The sequence below is a fragment of the Salminus brasiliensis genome, chromosome 9, assembly GCF_030463535.1.
Source record: "Salminus brasiliensis chromosome 9, fSalBra1.hap2, whole genome shotgun sequence".
In the NCBI taxonomy this organism is placed as follows: domain Eukaryota; kingdom Metazoa; phylum Chordata; class Actinopteri; order Characiformes; family Bryconidae; genus Salminus; species Salminus brasiliensis.
In genome coordinates this window covers 18,574,886-18,598,365 of record NC_132886.1, presented here as the reverse complement: position 1 = coordinate 18,598,365, position 23,480 = coordinate 18,574,886, and the positions used below count along the sequence as shown (strand labels likewise).

General features: G+C 37.6%; 3 protein-coding genes across 3 annotated transcripts; all 3 read left to right on the top strand.

Moving 5' to 3' along the window:
- Positions 1 to 7,615: 7,615 nt before the first annotated feature.
- On the top strand, positions 7,616 to 9,953 carry LOC140561586 (transmembrane protein 272-like). Its single transcript, XM_072686810.1, has 4 exons — positions 7,616 to 7,698; positions 7,964 to 8,014; positions 8,762 to 8,935; positions 9,374 to 9,953. Exons 1-4 carry the CDS (start codon positions 7,653 to 7,655, stop codon positions 9,619 to 9,621), a joined length of 519 nt encoding a protein of 172 aa, XP_072542911.1. The 5' UTR covers positions 7,616 to 7,652; the 3' UTR covers positions 9,622 to 9,953.
- Positions 9,954 to 12,782: 2,829 nt separating this feature from the next.
- LOC140561587 (transmembrane protein 272-like) lies at positions 12,783 to 15,111 on the top strand. Its single transcript, XM_072686811.1, has 4 exons — positions 12,783 to 12,938; positions 14,169 to 14,219; positions 14,470 to 14,646; positions 14,916 to 15,111. The coding sequence occupies exons 1-4, from the start codon at positions 12,893 to 12,895 to the stop codon at positions 15,104 to 15,106; spliced, it is 465 nt and encodes a 154-aa protein (XP_072542912.1). The 5' UTR covers positions 12,783 to 12,892; the 3' UTR covers positions 15,107 to 15,111.
- A 2,429-nt stretch (positions 15,112 to 17,540) lies between these two features.
- Positions 17,541 to 22,526, top strand: LOC140561588 (transmembrane protein 272-like). The gene is made up of 4 exons (XM_072686812.1): positions 17,541 to 17,589; positions 21,150 to 21,200; positions 21,372 to 21,563; positions 22,321 to 22,526. Exons 1-4 carry the CDS (start codon positions 17,541 to 17,543, stop codon positions 22,524 to 22,526), a joined length of 498 nt encoding a protein of 165 aa, XP_072542913.1.
- The last annotated feature ends 954 nt before the right edge of the window (positions 22,527 to 23,480 follow it).

Sequence of the window (23,480 nt, the reverse complement as noted above, 5' to 3'; positions counted from 1 at the left end):
CTTTTGTTTCAAGTTCATGGAAGTGACTTTAGTAGGAAAGCGGTCCCAACCTACAGGTTAATGTGGTTTTATTTTAACCACATGGTGTTTACAAGGTCAGATCATATTCATAAAAATAGAAATATATTAGTATTTTACAGGACTTTGTTTCTACAGTGAAATCGAGCAAGTGTCAGACATAGAATTTGATACTGATCTAATATTCATGTGTTCATAGAAACACAAGATTTAGGTAAAGTTAACTTTCCTAAAGGGACCAGAACCTGACTCCTCAGTAGAATACATTGCAGTCCAAATCAAAGCAAGGACTTTACAAGTACAGAGTTCATAAATCGATGGGGTCAATCAAGAGGGAAAAAAACACACACACACACACAACAGTACACATTACATTCACCAGCATACACATCAGCCTGTTGCAGAAGAGGAGGTTTAGACTGGTCAAGTGAGGGATTATAGATCATGCATTTAACCAGTGTCACAAAACACCAGTAAGTTATGTACATTCTGACCGTTTAGACAGTCCACATTCATCATTCAAACAAGCTTAAAGGGTCTACGTTCCTGAACGGGAACTTCGCTCTATCTAAGGTTTTAATTAACACAAAAAAACTTCACAAATAAGTTTAAAACAAACAAAATGTGTTAATAAACATTTACAACAGTCCGGTTTTAAACCAGTTTGTAACAACTGAGGTCGACAACTACTGCAGTGGAAGTTGTAGCAAAAGTATCTATGTCTACATTTAGTTGCATACAAACTGCCTGGAAAGCCAGTACAACTGCAGTAAAACACCTCCTACAAGTTAAACTCCAAGTCCTCACACTTGAGCTCTCATTCACCCCAAATAGCCTGAAATTGCTTTTCGACCTATTACAGGTCAGTGGAACATCACAGTGGTTGTATTTAAATAAAAAAAATATTATAGAATGTTGCTTTAAAGCTCCTGCATTAGTCTGCTCCTCTCTCTTGTTGAGCGTGCTGTTCATTGCCGGTTGCAAAAGCAAAGATAGGCACATGCACTGTTTCCAAACAGTTTTTTCCCCAGCAGTGGCTGAGGGGAAAAATGAGAAAAATGTGGCTGTAATGTAATTCCCACATGGTAATGTAACAATACGGCAGCAAATACACAAACAGCCATGCACAGCTCACATTTCACATACCCCAGTCTGAAGAAAAAGTGATATTAAACACAGTTATTAGTCAATAGTTACTATTAGTTACTCGATATTACAATACATTTTTTTATGATCTACTTTAACATTGTTCCACATTGAAATTTTCTAAGAACTCTCCTCACTGCCTGTAATAATGTTTATGATACAGCCAGATAACAGTTGCAGTGGTACAAACACAAGATCAGAACTTGATCAGGTTTAAAATAGCCAATACTGAAATCCATTACAAAATATGCCTGAGTTGGCCTCTAATCTATGACAAAAACTGTACATAGTGACCATCATATATGGCCATTCTTTGGAAAGTAGCCTACTTTTATCCAAGTCCAGTATATTAGTAGGCTCAGGGTGTCATATATATGATTAAAGTAGAGTAACTGAAAGTCTAATAAGCTGAAAAAAATAAATAAATAAAAATTATTTTTATATATATATATATATATATATATATATATATATATATATATATATATATATATATATATATATATATATATTATGATGATGGTGCAGAGACACATGGGAAGTTATCAAAATATATAAGATGTCTACAAGTTAAAGCAATAAGGCAAAAGAGTGTGATTACTACAGCTGCCACTATGCAAACCAGGACACTACGATTTGACTATCCACACTCCTGTAGATAATTCCTGTTCACTATTCTCCAGTTCTTCCCTTGTCTGCTTTGGAGACTTTTACTCATGGTACGGTAAGTCTGTTTACAATTCTGACTGTAATGAATGTTCATATTTTATATGTGCTTGTGGCGATGTGAAGACATCTCAAGATCTCAAGTGCTATTTCTGTGTATCGTCTGTCCCTCAATAGGTTAACAATGGAAAGAAGCATGCAGAGACAAGACGTGTTAGGAAGGATGTACAATGCCCTCACTCAGAGACCTCCTGGCATTAGTGAGTATTGCTGCAGCTAATATACAGTTATAGTGTTATACTCAGAAAGCAAACGAAAATGTAATTTTATAGCCCTAACAGTTCAATTTGAAGATGAAATTGATGGAGCTTATAAAAGGAAAAGGTTGAAATATGCAGATCTAGTGGCTGAGGTAAGTGGGATAGACCAAAAAGCAGAGTCTGTCATGTCTTTAGCCATTAAGGAATTGTCAGAGGTAGTTAAAAGATCTAGTCAGTGGTTGTGGCTAAGAAGGGCTGAGGATAGGTGAGGAAAGGCAGTGTGTGTTTAGAGGTGTAGTACAGTGATTAGTGTATAAGTGAAGGGTTGTGGAACCTTAACCATTAGGTGTAAGATCTTGTCATTTTCGTTTGATTAAATGTGTAACAATACGTGAAAGTGTTGCTGATCGGATCAAAAACAGCTACAGCAACATAGGGATATAGGTGTCTAGCCTGTGATGTATTGGGTGAGTAGAGTATAGGGGATAAGAATGGGCTGGGCCCGATATGTAATCCAGGTTGTTAGGTGCAGGATTTTGAGATCGTTCTGTATTATATTACTTGTGCTTAAGGGTTAGACAGGGCAAAACGCTTGTTAAAAGGGTGCTGGGGACAGTATTGTGACTGTCGCATTTGCAGTATATTCATAAATGTTGCAGAAATAACACATTTATTATTTGAAAAACATTTCTTATGGTAGCTTTGTGAGCTTGTGTTGCACATAATATAGCATAGTATGTGACTATAAACCACCACAAGCAGATGGGAAACTCACACTACATCTCTTTAAATCTCTTTTAGTGTTCTCCAAAGTATTCCTTGTGGCTTCACCCATTATGCAGGTTGTGATAAGTAAGTTACATCATAACTGAAGTTTTAATATGTGACAACAAACAAATGATGAGTATGAAACTGAAAATAATTAACAAGTGTCTAACTGGTGACTGATGAGCCAAAAGATTATGACTTCATAGATGAAGCAAATAACATTGATTATATCCTTAAAAACAATGCGTATCAAAGTCTATGATGAATGTGGGCCAGGAACTGGACAGTCGGTTCACAGAGTCAATGTCAGAAGGCATGAACACAGTGGGCAGACAAGTGACTTCGACAAGGGCCAATCTGTTATGACCAGACGACTGAGTGAGAACATGGACATACAATGGACGCATCAGAACAGGACCTTAAGTGATTAAAGAACATTGACTCATCGAACGTTGCCTCGTCCAATCCACAACAGCACCACCCAAATATCAGGATTGAAAAGAATCTAATGTGATGTATTGGTAGCAGATACCAGAGGGAGCCCTCAGTGGTCTTGTAGAATGAGCTGTTTTGGTGGCACACAGATGACCAACAGCAAATTAGGCATAATGTTTTGGCTCATCTGTGTATATGCAGTCTTATGCAAAACACCACACAAGATTGATATATGTAAATAATCTCCATTCTGACTGGCTGCCCTGCATTGCTTTTACTTCAGCTTTTTCAACTCTCTCACTTCCTGTAGGTGTGGTATATCTGAACGGTCATCCCCAGCAGACCTACATCCCAGTCTACATGATCGTGGCTGGGGTGTTTGGTCTGCTGCTGGGTCTGCTCTCCTGCCTGTCCTGTGCAAGGTCTGACGAAAATGGAGTAAATTATTTACTCATCCATGTGTGCTCAGTGTGGAGCTCACTGGTCTCTCTTTTCCTCTTCTGCTGGTTAATCGCTGGTGAGGTTTTTCATTATTTTGATTGACAAGTCAGGTGAATGCAACAGTGTTTCCTAATTTAAAAAATCTTCCTTTTTTCAGGCAGCATGTGGATCTCCTCATTTTACCCTGCCAACCACAACAAAACAAGAACTGGAGAGCTCTACTGTAATGGGACCATGAATATGTGTGCCTTCTTGGCAGCCACATTGGTGTACATTTTGTTAGCAGGACTGGTTGTGGGAGGGTTCTCTGTGTTCACCTGTGTGTGGAGGTTTAGGGAGGAAAATGCAAAAAGATTGAGAGAAGAGGCTTAGACACTGGACGTGTACCAATTTGATTGATTTTTTTTTAATTAATAACAAAATGTGTTGACTAAGTCTGCATCCTCTGACCCAGAGCATAAGGTGTTACACTTCCTTGTCACCCTAAAGGCTCAGGCTGTGTCTAATGATTTTAATTAGTTGACAGTGACAATAGTTGTCGGTAGCCTGGTAGTCATGGCATATTGCTGCTTTCAGTTTCAGACACCGTCTTAGTCGCTCTCATGAATTCCATATTCTATAGTCACCTAATCACCTAAATTATGATTAGCAACATAGTGACCCATTCCTCTTTGGGTCACTATTTTCTTTAGCTGCGTACTAAAGCCTAGGGTGCAGATGAGGAAGGCTGTTCCACAGTAAAATATTTGTATTCATCCTAAAAATGCAGCACATGTTTTAGAATTCTAATTCACTTCCGTATAGGACAGAAAAAGCACGCCTGTTTTGCGCTGGAATTGCAAGCGGTCAGGACCTTTCTGGGGAGATCGCCACGCTGTTCCAACAGTTTATAAGGAGTCTTCATTGGACATTACGACCAAGCCCCGCCCCTCCTCCCCTCCCCTCAGCTGCATTCAGGCTTTGGAACGCAGCTATGGCAAAATGCTGCCCCCGTTGATTCAGTGCATGCAGGGTGGGCAGATTCTGTCAGGCTGTTTTTGCTTAGGCTTGTGCTTTTGGATTTTGACTCTTGCCTGTCTGCTAGCCGTGATTTAGCATTCGCCATTGTATCCTCCTGCATTTAGCCTTTTCTGGATTGCCGTTATTCGTTTTTGTTTTTAATAAATTGAGTTTTAAATCCGCGATCTTTCAATTAGTTCACCCAGTTACCCCATGTAAATGTTACAAACTAAAGTACTTGGCCCCTATTTAGGCAGCATGATGGCGAATTCCAAGAGTCACTAAATTAGAGAAGTAAGGACAGTCATCATGAAGCATGAACACAGCTGGAATTACAAAACGGGTCACTGGTAGGATTTCATCTGGCTCTATTCTGCCACCTACAGCTTACAGTTTAATTTACTTCAATGACTTTTCTGTCATGTTTGGATTTCCATACAATTATTTTAATTAATAACCACTGCCACTTCTCCGATTTATTACCATGGACAACTAAACAGGCAAATGAGTTATCTAAAATCCAGACTTCCCCAAGAGAAGTAATGCTGGAAAGATTCAAAGAGGCTGAAGATGTGTGACGGGTTGGTGGAACAGTTAATGAATATTGCAGGTTTTTAGTCTGAATAGGTTTATTCTGTGTGTGTGTGTGTGGTAGTGTGATGTTTCTGATCGCATCACCACCCTTTGAGAATAGACGCTGACAGCACTGATGTCGCAGGAGCTTCGAGCTTTGTCTCTCACCAACTCGACTGTCCAAGAGCACCCACGCGTTTACAGAACCCAAGCACGCAGACTGTGCTGCTGCAGTACCTGCAGCGTAATGTGATGGCTGAGGTGAGGGCGGGCGAGTTCACGCACTGCTGGCGATACTTTGGAAAACACCGGTAAGAGAAGTAGTTCTTCTCAAAGCTTTTAGGAAGCTCACATCCGTTTAGTAGAATTCTGCTGTTAGGAAGCCACTTCGCGTCCAGTGTGCAGTGAGATCAACGTGCGGCATTTCACAAGTTAGAACCAATAAAGCCAGAGAACAGAGGGATGAACATGAGATTTTAATGAAGATGCCCACTTTGGCAACCAAGTAAATAAACCAAACCGCTGGAAACTTCCTCTAGTCTAGAGAACTAAACAGAGAAGAGTCCTAGATGATGTACTGTGTCCTGCAGGGAATGTACCAGTAGAGCACCCAACAAAAGCACACCTCAACACAAGAATCAACAGGAGAATATACATAAAACAAAGCCCAATTACAATCATAGCAGCCTTCGCTTTCCAAAAAACCGGTCTTCTCCCCTTTAAAAAGTAGACTCCTCCCCTAATTACTCCTGCAAGGACTTTCATTGGTCAGTGGTCCTAATCTGATTCCAGTGGTTAAACAGTTACACCTGTGGAGGGTGAGCGGTGACTGTCGGCCTTTCCTTAACCCTTCCCTCCTCACTAAGGCAAATGCGGTTTGAATTCGATTTACAAAAATTGGATTTCATGTGGTTTTTGGCTGTTCAGGCTACAAAAATCAGGCTGGATACAGTCTAGATTTGGCAAAAATTGGATTTGGGCTGGCAGTCTGATCATAGCCTATAGGCGTCTACTCTTCTTTTTGTCAGCTTTTAAGCAGGCTACCCTCACACTGTTGACTGATTGCTTGATATGGATTTTGAGAGGAGTCACATTGTCCTTATTCAACATCCCATATCAGTGATGGTTCCTGCAATGATTTAAATATTTTATTCACTTTGTTTTTCTGTAGTTTTATTATTAAAATCTTAAAACAATCCAGCAGTGTTGGAAATGCCATTATAATGAAATTAATAACAAATCATCCTGAGAAAACACATAAAATTAACTTGTTCCAAAACACAGAGTGAATAAAATATGTAAATACATGGTCCCTATCAAACATGCTGTGTTTCATAAACAATTTGAAGCAATTTAAATATATGCATTATTACAAACTTAAAATGATAGTAATAACATAAAATGAGAATATATATTTGATGTTTGTGTATAATAGTACAAATATAAATTATTATTTAATAATAATAATAATAATAATAATAATAATAGTGAGAAAAAGAAGAAAGATTTAACAAGTAAAAAACAGTTTGGAAAAAAACAATTTACACAATAATGGCAACAAAAATATATATTGTAAGACGTAGACGTGGTTCCACTGTAAGGCATTGAGCCAGACTCTTCCCCGGTAACACCTTGGGGGACAGAGGAAGTGGTTGGGTGACTCATGGTTGTCGCACAGGTCGAACACAGTTATTGGCAGAGGATGCCAACACTCATTACGGCTGTTAACATTTCAGTAAAAAACAGAACAGGCTTACAGCCACAGAAAAAAAAAAAAGATTATTTTTTAGATATGTGCATATATTAAATAACTCATGCTGGCTTATTTGTTAACTATAAAAATATAATACATTATTATGCTGCTTTATTAGCGTTATAGTAGCTAGTGTTCAGTGGTGTAGCTATCTCTAGCTAGTACTTGGATCTAACCTTGGGCTGTGACTGAAACGCCTTATTTACATTTTAGGGCATTATAGTATAGAGGACATTGGCCATTTTTCTGTCTAAATGTAAAGTTGGAATTTGAGCGTGGTTCGTTGTTAAGCAACATAACGGTCTAATATCATTTAATGAGCAGCACAAAGTTTTTAAAACTTTAATACTAACTTTAATTCAGAAGTCAGTTCGTGTGTATGGAGGTTTAAAACACGCCCCAGCCAAGCACACTTAGCAACATATAAATGGCACGTGGCAGTCAACAACAACATGTTCCACATCTTCACTTGTACAGTAAATGAGTTTCCATAAAAAATGCTGGTGGATGTTTGATAAGTGTATGGGCTGTGTCTGAGCTCTTGATCTCCCGGTGTAGGTGGACAGATACCAAATACCATTTAGCTAGCTAGTATGGATGACACAGATATGGGAGAAAAAATGACCCTACCATTCTTATGTGAGTATTCTCAAACTAGACGATCAAAACCGTTTTTTTTGTTGTTGTTGTCTTAAGGTACCGCCCTGTATTTTGCACCATCCATTGTACAATTTGAAGAAAATTCCCAGCCCTTCCTGAGCATTTTTGTGTGCTAATAATTAAGTGTCATTTGTAATTCAGACTAATCTGATTACTTTTCAGAAAGACTATATATATTTCGTATATATGTGTAATTCTAAATATCTCTAAACATATATTTTGTGTTTTTTTTTCAAAACCACAGTGCTCACCGAACTACTATTTGTGCCTGTACCAATTGCTCAGATTGTAATAGGTGAGTAACATGATCTCTGTTTTTGTGACAACAGCTTAAATCTGATTTATAATCAATCTAAAAAAATGTTCACATTACTGTTATTCCACACCACTCACATATGGCCTGGCATATGTCATGGACCTCTATTAAAGGTAGCTCTCTAATGTAGCTCTCTAATGCCTTTAGAAACAAGGTTGTAGATGCATATAAATCTGAGAAGGGATTTGAAAAAAAATAGAAGTCTTTCCACTGTCCACAATTTTATAAAATAATAAATAATTAAAAAATAATAAAATAACTGTGCAACAACTGCTAACATGGCCAGGTTGGGTAATACTAACAAGTAATTTATTTTTTAAGCATGATATACTACACATTTTCAACACCTGTAATTAATCATTTCTGCATATAACATTTTAAGTTATACCAAGAGTTTGAAGCATTTAAAAAAACTTTTAGAATGGCATTGTAGAACCTCCACCGGTACTCCAAATTGTTGACAGTCTCCTAGAGGAGGACCATGATGAGAAATTGTTGTTTACAGGAAGTAAAACGAAAATGATGCACACGTTGATGAGTGAGTTTTTTATTACATGGGAAAGTACAATCGAATATCATCTGGTCGCATCTGGAGATGCTTGTTAGTGACAAATGTAAACAGAATCCAGTCAATATCTAGATATTATCCGATTACAAAACCCATGTTAGTGCCAGGTGTAAACCGACACCTTGAGCTTTCACTGCTTTCACATTTCTTTCTCCCAGGTGCAGTGTATTTAAGTGAGTGTCCTGAACAGCACTACATCCCTCTGTATCTGGTGGTGCTTGGAGTGTTTGGTTTGCTTGCCCTGTTCTCCTGCCTGCCCTGTTCTCAGAATATACTCTGCTATGTCTGGAATGGCCTGGTGTTTGCCTTCATAATCTGCTGGTTCATCAGTGGTGAGACAATCAGGGGGTGTGAGATGGGTGGAGGGAGAGTGGGTGAGAGAGAGACTAGTATATTAACAATAAAGATAAAAAATACATTCATATTATACAAACGTAGAAAATGTATAAAAGTGTGCTTAAATAGATGCAGATAAACATAAATACAGTACAAAGAAATGAGAATTTCTTTTGTTGAAGAAAGTAGTTGAGATCTTGTAAGCTAGAACCAAAGCATGGTTCTTCTGGACGCCTTCAGACAGCTCACCTGATTTAACATCATTCAGCACTGATTTACTAAACCAGCTGTTGATGATAACTATAAATAATATCATACTCCCACGAGGAAAGCTTTGGAGAGATAGAACAGTCTTTTTGTGATGAAAATATGCCATTTAATGTAAAAGAGAAATAATTCATACATTTAAATGTTTTCTTCACTGTCTTTTATAGGCAGTGTGTGGATCTACTCTATTTATCCCCCAAACTACAACTCAACTGTCCATGGAGAGCTCTACTGCAATGAGACCGTCTACCTGTTTGCATTCTGGACCACCACAGTGATCAACATTATGTTAGCAGGACTGTTGGTGGCAGGGTTCTTGGCACCTATGTTTTTGTGTATAAGTGCAGTGCAAATGTGGATTAGCCGGATTGTTAAAATACTTAGAGGTTATGCAGCAAGAGTGAGAATAGTGTGAGTAAAGCTGTTGCTCTAAGATGGTTCTTGTCTTGGACTGCATGTGCAGTGTTTTAGCTTTATCCTTCTGTTATCCCATTAAAGCACTTATATTTTAGTGGGTTCTTAATGCAACATGACAAAGGCAAAGAAGAGTTCCTAACAGAGCAAATACTTGATACTTAAACTGCAGATTACTGGCTTTAAATAATGTCTTGAGGAGAACTCAACATATTTCAAACACTAAGCAATTTCCCAATTACTCTGATATCAACAGTATAAACCGCAAAGATAAAATTAATTGAACTGATCAAACAAACAAACAAAAAATGTGGCCAATTGTTACGGCAAATGACAGGCATTCACAATATTATATAAAGTGATATATAAAGTCATTTTAAATGCAGTTATTTTTGGATCTTTTCATGAGAAAGGCAAGGTTTGGATGCATTTCATATCTTTGTCACATAACCATAATGTTTACCAGGTCAGATGGTATAACAAATAAAATAAAAACAGGTGATATTTAAACAACCTCTGTTCAGATTGATACATAGACTAAATCTCGCTGAAATGGATAATTCTGATGATTGCAAAGCCTGTTGTTCATTTATGGACTATGCCATAAGTAACAGTTTGCTTTTAAGTAAATAGTTTTGGTATGCTTTGAGGCATGCAGTTGCTACAAAATATTAAACTCCTTAAACTCTTTTCAAACTATGTACACAGGCCCACATTTCAATTTAACAAAATGTACAAACTGTTACCAAATAATTCTGATTAATAACAGAAAATAAACATAAGGCCTATATGGTTAAGTAGACATTCTTGTCATTTTGAGCTGTAATTACAAAATCATGATGTCTACTGTTCCACAATGCCAACATGCTAGCTACTTTGAGATACTCTTCTGACATTGCCTTATAGAGTATCTACTGAGCATCTACATCTTCATTATCAGTTCTGTAAATAAAAGATTAGTGCCATCTATTGGACTACATACATGTATTATATCAATCGTAATTGCATTCAATAGAAAGTCAGATGCTCACAAGATAACATGCAGGCACCATTTATAGAAAGCTCTGGTATACTCTGGTATTTATTTCATTGTTACTCCCTTGCGACAACACACTCTCCTACCTGTACCTGAAAAGGGTTAACTTTGTGGAGTACACCCATATAAAAAATAAAAAATAAATGTACACAAACTCATGACAATGACCTTTCCAAAGAGCAAACCACAAAATGTAACATCTGAACTTGCCAATGGAAAACAAATGTCAAAAGAAAGCATGTGGTAGTGGGGTGCTTGTGACCTTGGACCTGTGTTGTCTAACAAACTTATTTACCTGTCCTCAAAACTGTGCTCTATTCCCTGTTAAAATCCAGATCACTATATAGAGCACTATTATAGGGAAAAGAGTTCAATATTGCATTCATGTATAATCAGTGTAAATGTCCAACCAGAGTTGCCATGATATACTTACGTTTGTCTTTTTTTTTTACATGTGTGTTTACCTTTGTACTTTTGATTGCACTTGGATTAAGGTACAATTACATGTTCATGTTTTTTTAAAAGAATGTCATGAATATGCTGTGAATTTATGATAGTTTTTTTTATCTGTTCTGGAAAAAAAAACCTGTTAATCTAGTAAAGCAGCTTGTCTATGCGAAGAGGCATGTCAGAACTGCAGTCACAAAAGAAGCTGAAGAAGCTTCAGAGATCTGTTCAAATATCCCTTAGTCTAATTTGAGTTAGACAGAAAGCACAAGCTACGTCTGACAAAGCAACCACTGGTAGGTGTGTCATTGCCTTTTATATGCTAAATGTTGGGGGAAAAGGTTATTGTGTTTATGTGTGAGTGCACGGCTATTGTGGTAGTTACTAACATAATTTTTAAACACAGTCATAGAGATGTAAGCTAAAGAATAGCCAGTCTACAGCTGTTCAGGAATACTTTACTTTCTTACTGTACTTATGAAGTAATTTGGGAAATTTGTACTTTACACATAGTAAATAGTATTAGTGCTTGTTGAAAAACATTTTTTACTTTACACATTTCAAATGCCACTTCTTTCTTTTCCTTGCCAATTATGTTTCTATACATTTGACTTTCATGCTTCTTCATATCTGAAAAACTAGTGCAGCTGATTAGTTAGCCTCTTAAATCCATGGGACCATCGGTGGGCCCAGACTTGATTTCCACTTCACCAGCTAAAACATTAAGGAATATTGGGTAACCCATCAAACCCACATAACCTCATTGATGAAAAAACAAATAGCAACACAGTACATCTTTAAGTGATTATAATAATAAGTCATGGTTATATGCCAATGCTAGACCTGGTGCTAGAAACCAGGACACCTGCTTGTTAATTGTTTCTTCTGAAATCAAGGTATTAAAAAAAGAGTTTATCCTGCTTTTATTGGAGTAACTTCTTCTACTGTCCAGTGAGGGCTTTCTACTTGTTTAATGATTTAATTGCATTTAGCAACAAAAGCATTGTTGAGGTCAGGATATTGGATGATCACCACTCAATCTCATCCCCAACTTCTCATCTCATCCCAAAATGATTGGCTGGAGCACCATCATTCCAGAGAACACAGTTCCACAGCTCAATGCTGGGAGGCTGGGACCCCTCTATCCCACTCCTGCCATTTTGCATGATGCCAACAAGTTCAGGTTTATTAGAGAGTCCTATTGTACTGGTTATACTTCTGAACATGGACTAGACATGCTGTGTTGTGTCAGCAATGGGTTCAACTTAAAACAGCTGCATACATTCATTAAAAAGGTGTGCACAAACATTTTGACATTGTGTCTCTGTAAATGTATTATTTACTTCCACAAGTCAGAATGCAACTCAGTTGAAACACAAATCGATTTATTTAACTATTACTGTTTCATCTGTAATTAATTTAAATGAATGGCAAACTAAACTTGTATTTATATTATAATGCTGATTGATTTTGCATGATCACAGTATGGTTTAGAGTTGCTTTAAGACAGAGCTGAACTTTTCACAGCTTGTGTACTGTTCAGGAAAGCACTAAAATGTGATGTACCCTGACAAGGCTGAAGGTTCACATTCCTAAAGCTGTGCTACCAACCACATTCCACCTATTAGCAACAGATAAATAGCATGTGAAAGTCAACAACAACGTGTCCCACGTGTACTGAAAATGAGTTTCTGTGAAAAACTGCTGATAGACGTTTGATAAGTGTCTGGGCAGTGATTGAGCTCTTGATCTCCCTGTGTAGGTGGACAGATACCAAATACCATTCAGCATGGATGACGCAAGTTTGAGACAAATAATCTGCCTACCGTGCTCATGTGAGTATTCTCAAACTAGACAATAAAAACAGTACATACTGTGTGTATCAAGCTCTGTTAATATCGTAAAATATTAGGTGCTGTTCTCATATAAACAATATGCAGTACCTTGTTGAAATGTTTATCAACAAAAGTCATCAGATTTGTCTGGATTACAAATGACCCTCACACAACTCACTCTAGCTTAATATTTTATTGCAAACCAATATACTCTTAAAATAAATTCAAGGTCAAAAATCATTTTGTCTGCAGATCTTTAAAATATAAAAAAATAAATCTGAGAATGCTGCTTGCATAGATATTCAACCTCTTTAAGATTTGGTCCCCCTTTTGTTGCAATAACAGATTTAATCGTCTACCAGCTTCACACAGTTTGACTGTTGTCCATTCTTCATAGCAGTTTTGCTCCAGGTTGTTTGGATGATGTTTGAGGATGCCAGTTTTCTGCTGTAGATTGTTGGTTGGATTGAGATCTGGACTGTAAAACCATCTTTTGTTCAACTTTTTCTATTCTGATTTGGCTGTGAGCTTGGTATCTCTGTCCTGTTGAAAGGTGAAGCATCTCTCAAGTTTTGTTATATTAGCAGACTAAGAAGGTTGTCTTAAAGTATCACCCTGTATTTTGTACCATCCTTAGTCCTCCCTGAGGAAAAACATCCCCACAACATGATGCTGCAGTTTGCTAGGTTTGTGTCACTCATTACATTTCTTCTTTCTAGCCACTCTCCCACATATACCAGCTGTTTGCAGAGCTCTTGACATAACTGGTGCACCATCATTTCACTCTCAGTTACTGAACTCGGTACCTTCATCAAAGTGATTGTTGGCTTGACTGTGGCTTCACAAATTTCCTTCTTTCTTCAGCGCTGTAAAAATTTGTTAGTCATCTGTATCCTCATTAAGGCGTTATCTTCATCTCTGCAAATTTGGAGCTTTCAGAAGACTTGAGGAAACAGCTTTTTCTGTTAATAATTTTGTATCACAGAATTTTTTCTTACATGAATTTTGAGATTTGAGATTTGAGGGTAAATCTTTTCATATAACGAGACACAACATAAAAAAAACAAGGTGTAATTCGTAATTCAGACTAATCTGATTACTTTTCAGGGAGACATCGAACAAAGTATGCACTACAGACACTAAGGAACTGAGGCTTCATTAAAAGGATAATGTTACTTTAAATGTCACTAAAAGTATGTATTATTTTTATTTTTTATTATTTAACCACAGTGGTCATTAAACTACCAATGCTGGCTGTACCTATTGCTCAGATTACTATAGGTGAGTAATATTTAATCTGTCTTTATGGCAACATCTTAAATCTGCTCTATGATCAATCTAAAAAGTAGATTGACATCACTGTTTTTCCTCACAACTATGGCCTATGACATGTATTTCCATTAAATGTTAATTAAAAACTGGACTGATGTTAATAAATTCACATTGTTTTTTTAAGTGTTTTTCAACATTTGCTTGTGTTGAAACCATGTTGGAACACTGTATTTTGTTTCCACACTTCACATTTTCCCAGGTGTGATGTATCTAAATGAGTGTCCTAAACAGCAATACATCCCTGTGTATCTGGTGGTGAGTGGAGTGTTTGGTATAGTCCTTGCACTGCTCTCCTGCCTGACATGTTGTCCAGATAAACTTTGCTATTTCTGCAATGGCCTGCTGTCTGCCTTCATGTTCTGCTGGTCCATCACTGGTAAGATAATTGTGAGGAGAAGACAAAGACAGAGAGAGACAAAGACAAACCTATTAGTCAGTGATTAAAGATAACTTTTTTATGAATGTTATTTATATTTGTATTAATATTAGTGGTTTAGTGAGTAAAGAAACACTTGCTGTGAAGATAATAAGCTCATTTTTACAGGTGCCAAAAACATCTGCACAGACATAAGATTGAACAATTGCTTGCTGGTGTGACTGGCATGGAAAAGCAGCATTAAATGTAAAGGGAAATTCTTTTTACAGGCAGTGTGTGGATCTACTCCATTTACCCACCCAACTACAACTCGACTGTGCCTGGAGAGCCCTACTGCAATAAGACACTCTACCTGCTTGCGTTCTGGATCACCACAGTGTCATACATTATATTAGCAGGACTTTTGGTGGCAGGGTGCTGTGCACTCATTTGTCTATGTGTGGGTGCAATTCGAAAGTGAATACCCACAAACTATCCACAAGTGCAAGACTAGTGTAGCCGATCACCTAGCCTCCTAACATCCATGGAAATGCTGGTGGTTTCAGACTTGAATTCCTCCTGAACTAACTAAAACGTTATTAGGGTACTTTTGAGTACAAGCCATGTTTCTGAGTGTCTGAACTGCACTGGTCATTTCTAGTGAATAGCGTTTCTTCACTACATGAGCTGAATGTACACCAAAACACTGGGAGAACACTCCTAAACTGACATGCATGCGAAAATTAGCTGTTGCTGTTGACCATTTCCCTCCTCCTTAACACACATGCATGGCGAATGTCAAGTTTGAAGTAAAAGGTACATGAACTCTGGTCTGGCATGGCTGCATATGGGGCGTGTATTGGATTTTAACAAGAAAAACTAGGTTTATTGCCAAACTGCCATTGACTACATAGAATTGTCAATGGTGTTTTAACAATGGGAGTTTGGGACCAAAAGATGGACTCTTTTGAAAAAGGTGCTGTGGCATAAAATGACTTCTGTTATGTTTCATGTACTGTTTCATGTTACCCTGTCTGGAAAAGGACTCAAGCCTTGCCCTCAGAACCTTAAGATGTAGACCATATATTTACACGTTTTTAGATTGACTAGATTTACTAGTTTTAGAAGGGCAGAGGACCTCAAGAACATGGCTTGTGAGTAGTGTAGTAGTGCAGTTTGCAGGGTCCCAGAGGAAGACACCCTTCTTAAAACGGTTGATGTATCTAAATACTGATGTGTCCTAAACAGCACTACATCCCTGTGTATCTGGTGGTGTGTGGAGTGTTTGGTATGGTCCTTGCCCTACTATCCAGGCAGTGAGTGGATCTACTCCATCTACTCACCCAGCAGACAAGTGCACAAAAGAATATATTATATAATATTACATTATATTCTATAATGCCATAAGTATATACATTATACTTTGCCATAATAAACATTTTAAGGAAATAGCTTTCTTCTAAAGCAACTGGATGCCACAGAAATTTAATTTAGTCATTTGTTTCATTTTGTGCCATAATATTTAACAATACTTGTAAATCAATGTCTGTTCCACTTTTTTGTACATTGTGGTATTAAATACGCTTCCACATAATCAGCCACTGTTGTGTTTATTGTAATAATCTCATATTATCTGCAATAATAAAGCATTCACAGTGTCTCATATGGCAGTCGGTGTGTTTGTGTATGTTAAGCAAAGGAGGAGGGTTGATAAATGTGCAGTACCTATTCTGTTCATGTATTATTATTATTATTATTATTATTATTGTTATTGTTGTTGTTGTTGTTGTTGTTGTTTTTAAGATATCGTCACTGTTCCAACTCCAGGTTAGTCTGATTGTGTGATGCTTGTATACAGCTTGTTAGTTGGTCATGCCTTTTTTTACATAGCAACTGAAATAATATGGCAACCACCTATGATACCATGGCACCCACTTAGGAACACAAGAGCAGCCAACTTGGATACCATAGCAACTGCCTAGCAAACACTTAGCAACTTCATAGCAACCACCTGGAATACCTTAGTAACAACTTAGCAACACCATAGCAACCATTCAACAACATGCTGACACAATACATGAGTTTGGAGCAGGGTGGTTGCAATGCTAACAGCTGGGCTAAGCAGGGTTGGAGCAGTGATGCTAACATGAACAGCAGCCGGGATCTGCAAAGTTGGTGCAGGTTAGTCGTAATGGTAATATCTTTTTGGAAATTAAGTCATCTTCTACCCAACTATTTACAGGGGTGTTACTGTATATCAGCTATCACTTTCCTAATGCAAAATTTGGATGATTTCTAATGACAGCCAATGAGCATAGGAATTTCAAACCTACTGCACCAGATTCTGAAAAACAAACAAACAAGTGGTATAGTTGCCTGAATTGTCTTCGTTACTAAGTGTAAATGCTGTACAAAGAGAAGAGATACTTTTAAAACTGCACCATAAAGCTTTCACCATACTGATGTACAGTTTGGTAGTTTAGGTGTGACATTTCTCTTTGGTAGTTTAGGTGTGTTCTCAACTAGTCTGACTGGCTTGCTGCATGACTTGAATAGCCGTCACTAATAAACTATCTTTGGTGGGTGGAGTTGGAACTTGTGGTAAATGACATTTACAGGAATACATATCTCTATGTGGAAAGACAACACTGAGCATCTACCCCTGATGAACTGCCTTCATTTTTGCTCTACAGACCACAGGTGAGTAAATGTCAAACTATACTGCTGTACTACATTAAGAACCACTTTAACATGTCATCGATGTAGAGTGCATCAGTAATTGAAATATAGCACAGATCATGTTTATATCCGTTGACAGGTTTGGCTGATTATGAGTAAGAATAGCCTGATTCTGTTGTGACAGAATGTTAATCTTTCTGTTTTATGTGCCATACAGACATAGTGGTCTCTTTAAGATGGGGTTTGCCTCTACTGTCTTTTTTCATGGAGGATCAATCTGCTCAGGTATCCGCTGACTGTGTTTTTTAGTGCTGTAATTCACTTGCTGTTGAAATGCAGAACTGTCCCATTAACTTAAAGTCTGAGTATGGGTGTAGAGTGACAAGTGAATGTATATCATATATCAGAGCAGAGGGAAGGTGATGCAGTTTCGAATATTTATAAGGCAACAGCGAAATTCAAAAAGCAAAAGTATTCTATTGTAGATATCAAAAGGTGAAAGTCTGAAGGTTTTAATGTGTGGCAAAGTTTTACAAATGAGCACATCAGCAGATAAATCACTTGCAGTTACATATTTATGGGCATGAACATCAGAAAAATGGTAGCATTAACACAGGTTTCATTAAAGAACTTTATTTTTGTCCACTTATAATGTTACATTTTTACATGCTGAATTTCCAGCCTTTCTGGGGTTGCTGATATGTGTAAATGATCTTTGCTCTGCTTGGCTTCCCAATGTCAATCAAAAAGCAGTTCAGGCTAAAACATGTCTTATAACTTCAGTGTTCATGAGCAGATCTCAACTGCCATAGGCTGAACATGATATTCATAAATACTGACATTACAAAAACAATGAACGCAAAATAGGCCGATTTCAGAGTGTAATGTCCATACAATTTCACAAATGGTTTGGGGAACATGGTGTGTGTGTTTTTAAAACACTTTTACTTAAAAAAGGGGGGGAAAGTCATTTTTGCAATGTCATGTGTGACAGAAATCAGAAACAGATCATGTATGCAGTAGTTTTTGTTCCACATTGTCTGATCTGCAGCAGAGAAATGTAAAATCAGTAAAATCAGGCAATGTGGAACAAAAACTACTATATACTGAAGTAAGAATGAACCTTTTTATCTATGGTTACCATTAAGGTTAGGCTACATTTTATAAATGCAGAACTGGGTTGTTCCTGTTTGTTTGCAAATAATGTTTTGTGTCCTGTGTTTACTGTTCAATCTCTGCTCTTCAGTAATTATCCTGTAACTATCTTGATTCAGGACCCCTGTCTTTAATCTGCTTATTTTCCCTCAAGGCAGCTCAGCTATGTAACAGTTTTTACCTGCTAAACACCAAGTGAGACATATGTGTAGGAGAGCATTCTGCCTGCATTGTTAAAACACAGCATTAACTATGGAAACCCCTTAATCAATCAGACGTAGCCTGGGAGCAATCAGCCCTGGGGGGCTGCAGGGTCGGAGTTCAGCATTGTTTATACTTCCAGTAGATCACTTTCGGCAGATCTGCTCCAAATGATTTGAGTGGTTACTGTTACTCAAACACTCCCATGCTTCTCAATTCTACTTTGTGGTGTTGACCAAAGGAGGACTAGTTCTTGGTACCTCTCAGGTCTTTATTCTAATGATATAATCATTCTGTGTTTGTGTAAGAGGAACATATTAATGCAGCGCTGCTTCATGAACATGACCCTTTTTCATCAAGTTGCATACAGTCAGATATGATGACAATTAAATGAGTTCATGCAAATTCTACTGACAACTCATGTCCTCTGCTGAGACTATTAACAATCCATTTAAAAAAGACACTGGTTTAGCTTTGAGGGAGGCACACCTGACTAAACACATGATGCTTTACTAATATTTATTCATCATTAAATAGTGTTCAGTTCAGTACGTTAGCTTTTGCGGCAGCTATGTGAGGCTTTAGCTTTTATATACGTATAGGGCACTGGAATGCATTGGAAACTGGTGTCTCATCAGAGTCACTTCACTGTGATAAACGTCCTAAAGCAATTCATTTATATTTATATTATCTAAAAGCTCAAAGTGGGCAAGCAGGTTAAGATGGTTGCCAACCTTAGGACCAGCTTAGAGTATGTTTTTGTTTGAGTTGGATGGTTTAGCTGGTCTACAGAACCTACTCTAGTTGACCAGCATGACCAAGCTGGTCGCCCACCTTGTGCCGCATGATCCAACTGGTTGACCAACATGACCAGCATGATTAGCCTGATCAGGCATTGCCAACATTAAATGCAACACTACACTGTTCTAGAGAGTTGACCGGGCTTGCTTATTAGTACAGGGGATGACCAGCTTTCAGCCATCTTGACTTATCAAAGACCAGCTTAGACCATCCAAAACCAGCCACCATCAAAAGCTGGACTCTTGGGCTTTTTTTTTTAGCAAAGATTTGGATAGAGCTCAGCTTCAAACTACCTAAAAGAGACTCCCAGTGCACTTTGCTCCACATTCAACTGATGTGCTGCAGCTACGATGTTCACTAGAAAACTGCAGGAGATTGTAGAGCTTTAAAACACGGTAGAATTTACGATTCGGACAATATGAGAAAAAAACGTGACCCATTTCGGTCGCAGCCAAGCTAATTTTTTTAAGCATAAGCCACAAACCCTCACGTGAGTCAATACAATGAATCGAGTGGCAAATGACTCATTAAACAGTAACTCATTTAGTGTAACTGAGCCGCACCTCACTGCCAAAGCATCTAACTGTCAGAGTTCACATAGCTGAACATAAAACATGCTCTAACATGTCAAAATAAGTCAAAGAAACAATGAAGATGAAACAAACTACTGTACAAAAGTACAGGTAATAACAGATAATTAACCAAGCTCTCTATTTAGCTTCAACACACAATTCCCGTGCAGCCACGTCTGCTATGCTAAACCGCAAAGTGCAACACTGTGACAGTAATACAGCAATGACTGCCCAATTGATGCCTTTAAAGTCACACTCCGTCAGACAAACCCGACAAACGCGTAAATAAATCTGGTTTATATACTGAACTAGCTAATTAGCTATTGCTAACAAGCTGTCTTTTTACTCCAAAAAAGGCTACAGCCAGGGAGGGATGCCAACTTCTCTGACTGCATTTTCCATGAGCCGTTCATACGCAGTGACGTGTAGATTAAACTAAATATACTCTGTTTAAGATGTGTTTTTAAAACTATACCATTTAATGCGATTTATACAGAAACAGATACTATAGTAATTGTACTTAAGCTATTACTACACTACACATCCACATCATTATTTCAGTATTATTTTGTCTTTGTCATTTTTACATTTTAACACTGTAAAGCTGTTTGAGCTCCGACCAGCAGGGGCGCTGTGCAATGAACCCGTGCGCTCGAATTGACCAGGAACTCCGACCAGGCACGAGCTTGATCGTACTGATGTGGCAAAGATGAAATTGCTGAATAATAAAAATGAATAACTGTTGAATTTGCATGTGGTAACTTATAATATGCTTTGACTGTATTAAAAACTTAAACAGTTGAATAGCCTGTAGTACAGTGTATCAGTCCAATCCATCACACTGCACCCATCAAAGACCCATTACATCCACATTTAATAGAATGTGTATGTATATATCTATATCTATATATATATATAATGTATGTACGTGTAACACAACAAAACTTGAAAATTGACCGTGTCTGTGGGTCTGTGCACATGCACATAGGTACAGCTAGTCATTAGTTTTAAGTCTAAAATCTGGCCCTTCATAAATTATTGGATAACCTGTCCTATTTAATCTATTTATGTTTAACCTATTTCTAATTCAGATTTTCTCCCTTTCTATACTTCCAGTAAGAATAAGCATTCTTTTAAGTCTTTTGCCTGTTGTCATCATTGGCTTAGGTAAGTGAATATAGCCTACGTTCACATGCAGAAGAAGCAGTTGTCACATACAGTAATACTGCTTAACTCATGCACATTGTAATATTTCCAAACTTCTGGACAACTATCACAGACGCTTGTCATCTGCAGATCTGACCATGATTGACTGTATTCACCTTTCTTCTCTTAAAGGGGCAAAACACATTTTTGACTGCCCAAAGCAGCCAATGGTTCCTATGTACCTGCTGGTGGGAGGAGTGGCCTGTCTGTGTCTACAAATATGCCCCATCTTTTATTGCCGCCCATCAGACGGCTCCCCCATTCTTCCATGCCGAATTCTGAATTCCCTACTCCTCCTTTTCTGTTCTATCTGGTTCATCACAGGTGAGAGTGAAAGAAAGTCACTTTTAGAGAGATTATGAGCGGAAAATTCTCATGAGAAGTGAGGATTAAAACTAAATATAACCTAAAAAGAAAGTCTGAAGCAAAACACAAACAGGGGAGAGTGGATGGGGTTGGAGAAGCATATGAACTGTGGAAGAGAGAACAGCAAAATGAGAAACTAGTATTAGGAAGGGTCTCTAAGTAAACTCAGAGTTGAGTTCATAAATAAAATAAAATAAATCAAATAGTCAAGGAATAGTTACAGAAAAGCTCTAAGGGCTTGTACTTGGCCCTTTCCCAATAGAATTATATATAATAGACTTAGATACAATGGGTTAGACAAAAGGGGGGGGGGGTGTTGATTAAAATAACATTCAGAAAACAGTTGGTTGTAACAGGAAGTGGATTTTAGCTAGTCTTTTGAGATTCAAACTGTTACAAGAACTTGGGTTGAGTGGCAGTTTAAAGATCCTCTATGTGAAATTGTCAGTTGGCCTGATGAAGGCCCGCTGTAGACTGCCGGAAGCTCTGGCAGAAAAGTAATGGATTTCAAAATTATTTGTACAATCAATGACAAAAATACTGTGTATCCTTCACCCCTTAGATTGTGCATTGAGTTCAAGAAGAAACCTTTTAATGATTAATAATAAGTTCCTCAATTTAATATTCAAATAGTCAAATTCAGAGTGAAAGTGCTCAATACATTCATTGACATGTGACATCAGCATTGTTGATTCAATTCCAAACTCTGTTCCAGGAAGCGTTTTTGTTTACATGGCTTATCAACCAAACTACGAGTCCCGTCACTCTGTGGAATATTGTGAGAGGATCCTCTACCAGGTTGCCTTCTGGATTACGAATGCCATATACATTAGCATTCCACTGCTCCTGCTTTGTCACTGCTGCAAAACATGCTGGGAAAACAGATCTCAGAATCTGTGTTCTATAAGCACACTGTGTTGAGAGCATTAGTAAGTGGAACTGGAAATCTGCAGACAGCAGCAGATTCAGATTTGTTTTAAGAGTCTTAATAATTTTAGTGATAAATAAAATAATTTCAGTATGTTATTCTGTTCTTCCAAGGCAAAGGTAAAGTATAAGTGATTACAATCTATGTTTATAATTAGTTTAACTATGAATTAACTATGTTTACTACTTAACTATGTTTCCTTAAAATGTAAATGTAAATGTCTGGTTGCTCTCCTAATGCTTACTAATGTTACTGTCATGCTTATTTTGCTGTAAATACAATAAAATGTAAACTGAGCTTAATTGTAGGAATTTGATTCAGACTGTGTAGTACACTCCTTTGACATTATGCTATGAATTTACTTGCCTTTATTTATGTATGTAAAGTCAGGTCATCAATTAGCAGCTTCATAGCTAGGTGCGAAAGGTTCCCTCATTATTGTATGACATATTAAGGAGATAAAAGTGCTTTCAATATGCAGTCTAAAGAGCTGTCAATGCAAGTGAAAGAGGCTAAATCACCAATGTAGTACATTCTTTAAAAAAGAAGGAATTCGCTGTCAAGCTCAGAAATACAACAATAAGACCTGGAGAATCACGAAAAGCACCCGAAGTAGATACTAATAAATTCTTTCCTTGGTACCCCTTTACAAGATCTAGTCAAGTCAAGATTATGTTACTGTCCAATTACTTATGGACATGACTGTATGTATGGTATCTCTAAGACTTTCAGTCAAAGTTATATAATAACGTCCCCTTTTGTCCATAAAGAGCTTTACTTTCCTAACTAAAAGGTCACTGAAAGTTCACTTCAAATGAGTCCAAATGTGGGGCAGCCGTGAAAGCCTAGTGTGCATTAATAACTTCAGAAAATGGTTCTTCTTGCTGCCTGCTAGTTGGTGGCTCTTTCATCATGTCTGCCCATCCACATCCTGCCACAAGACGCTG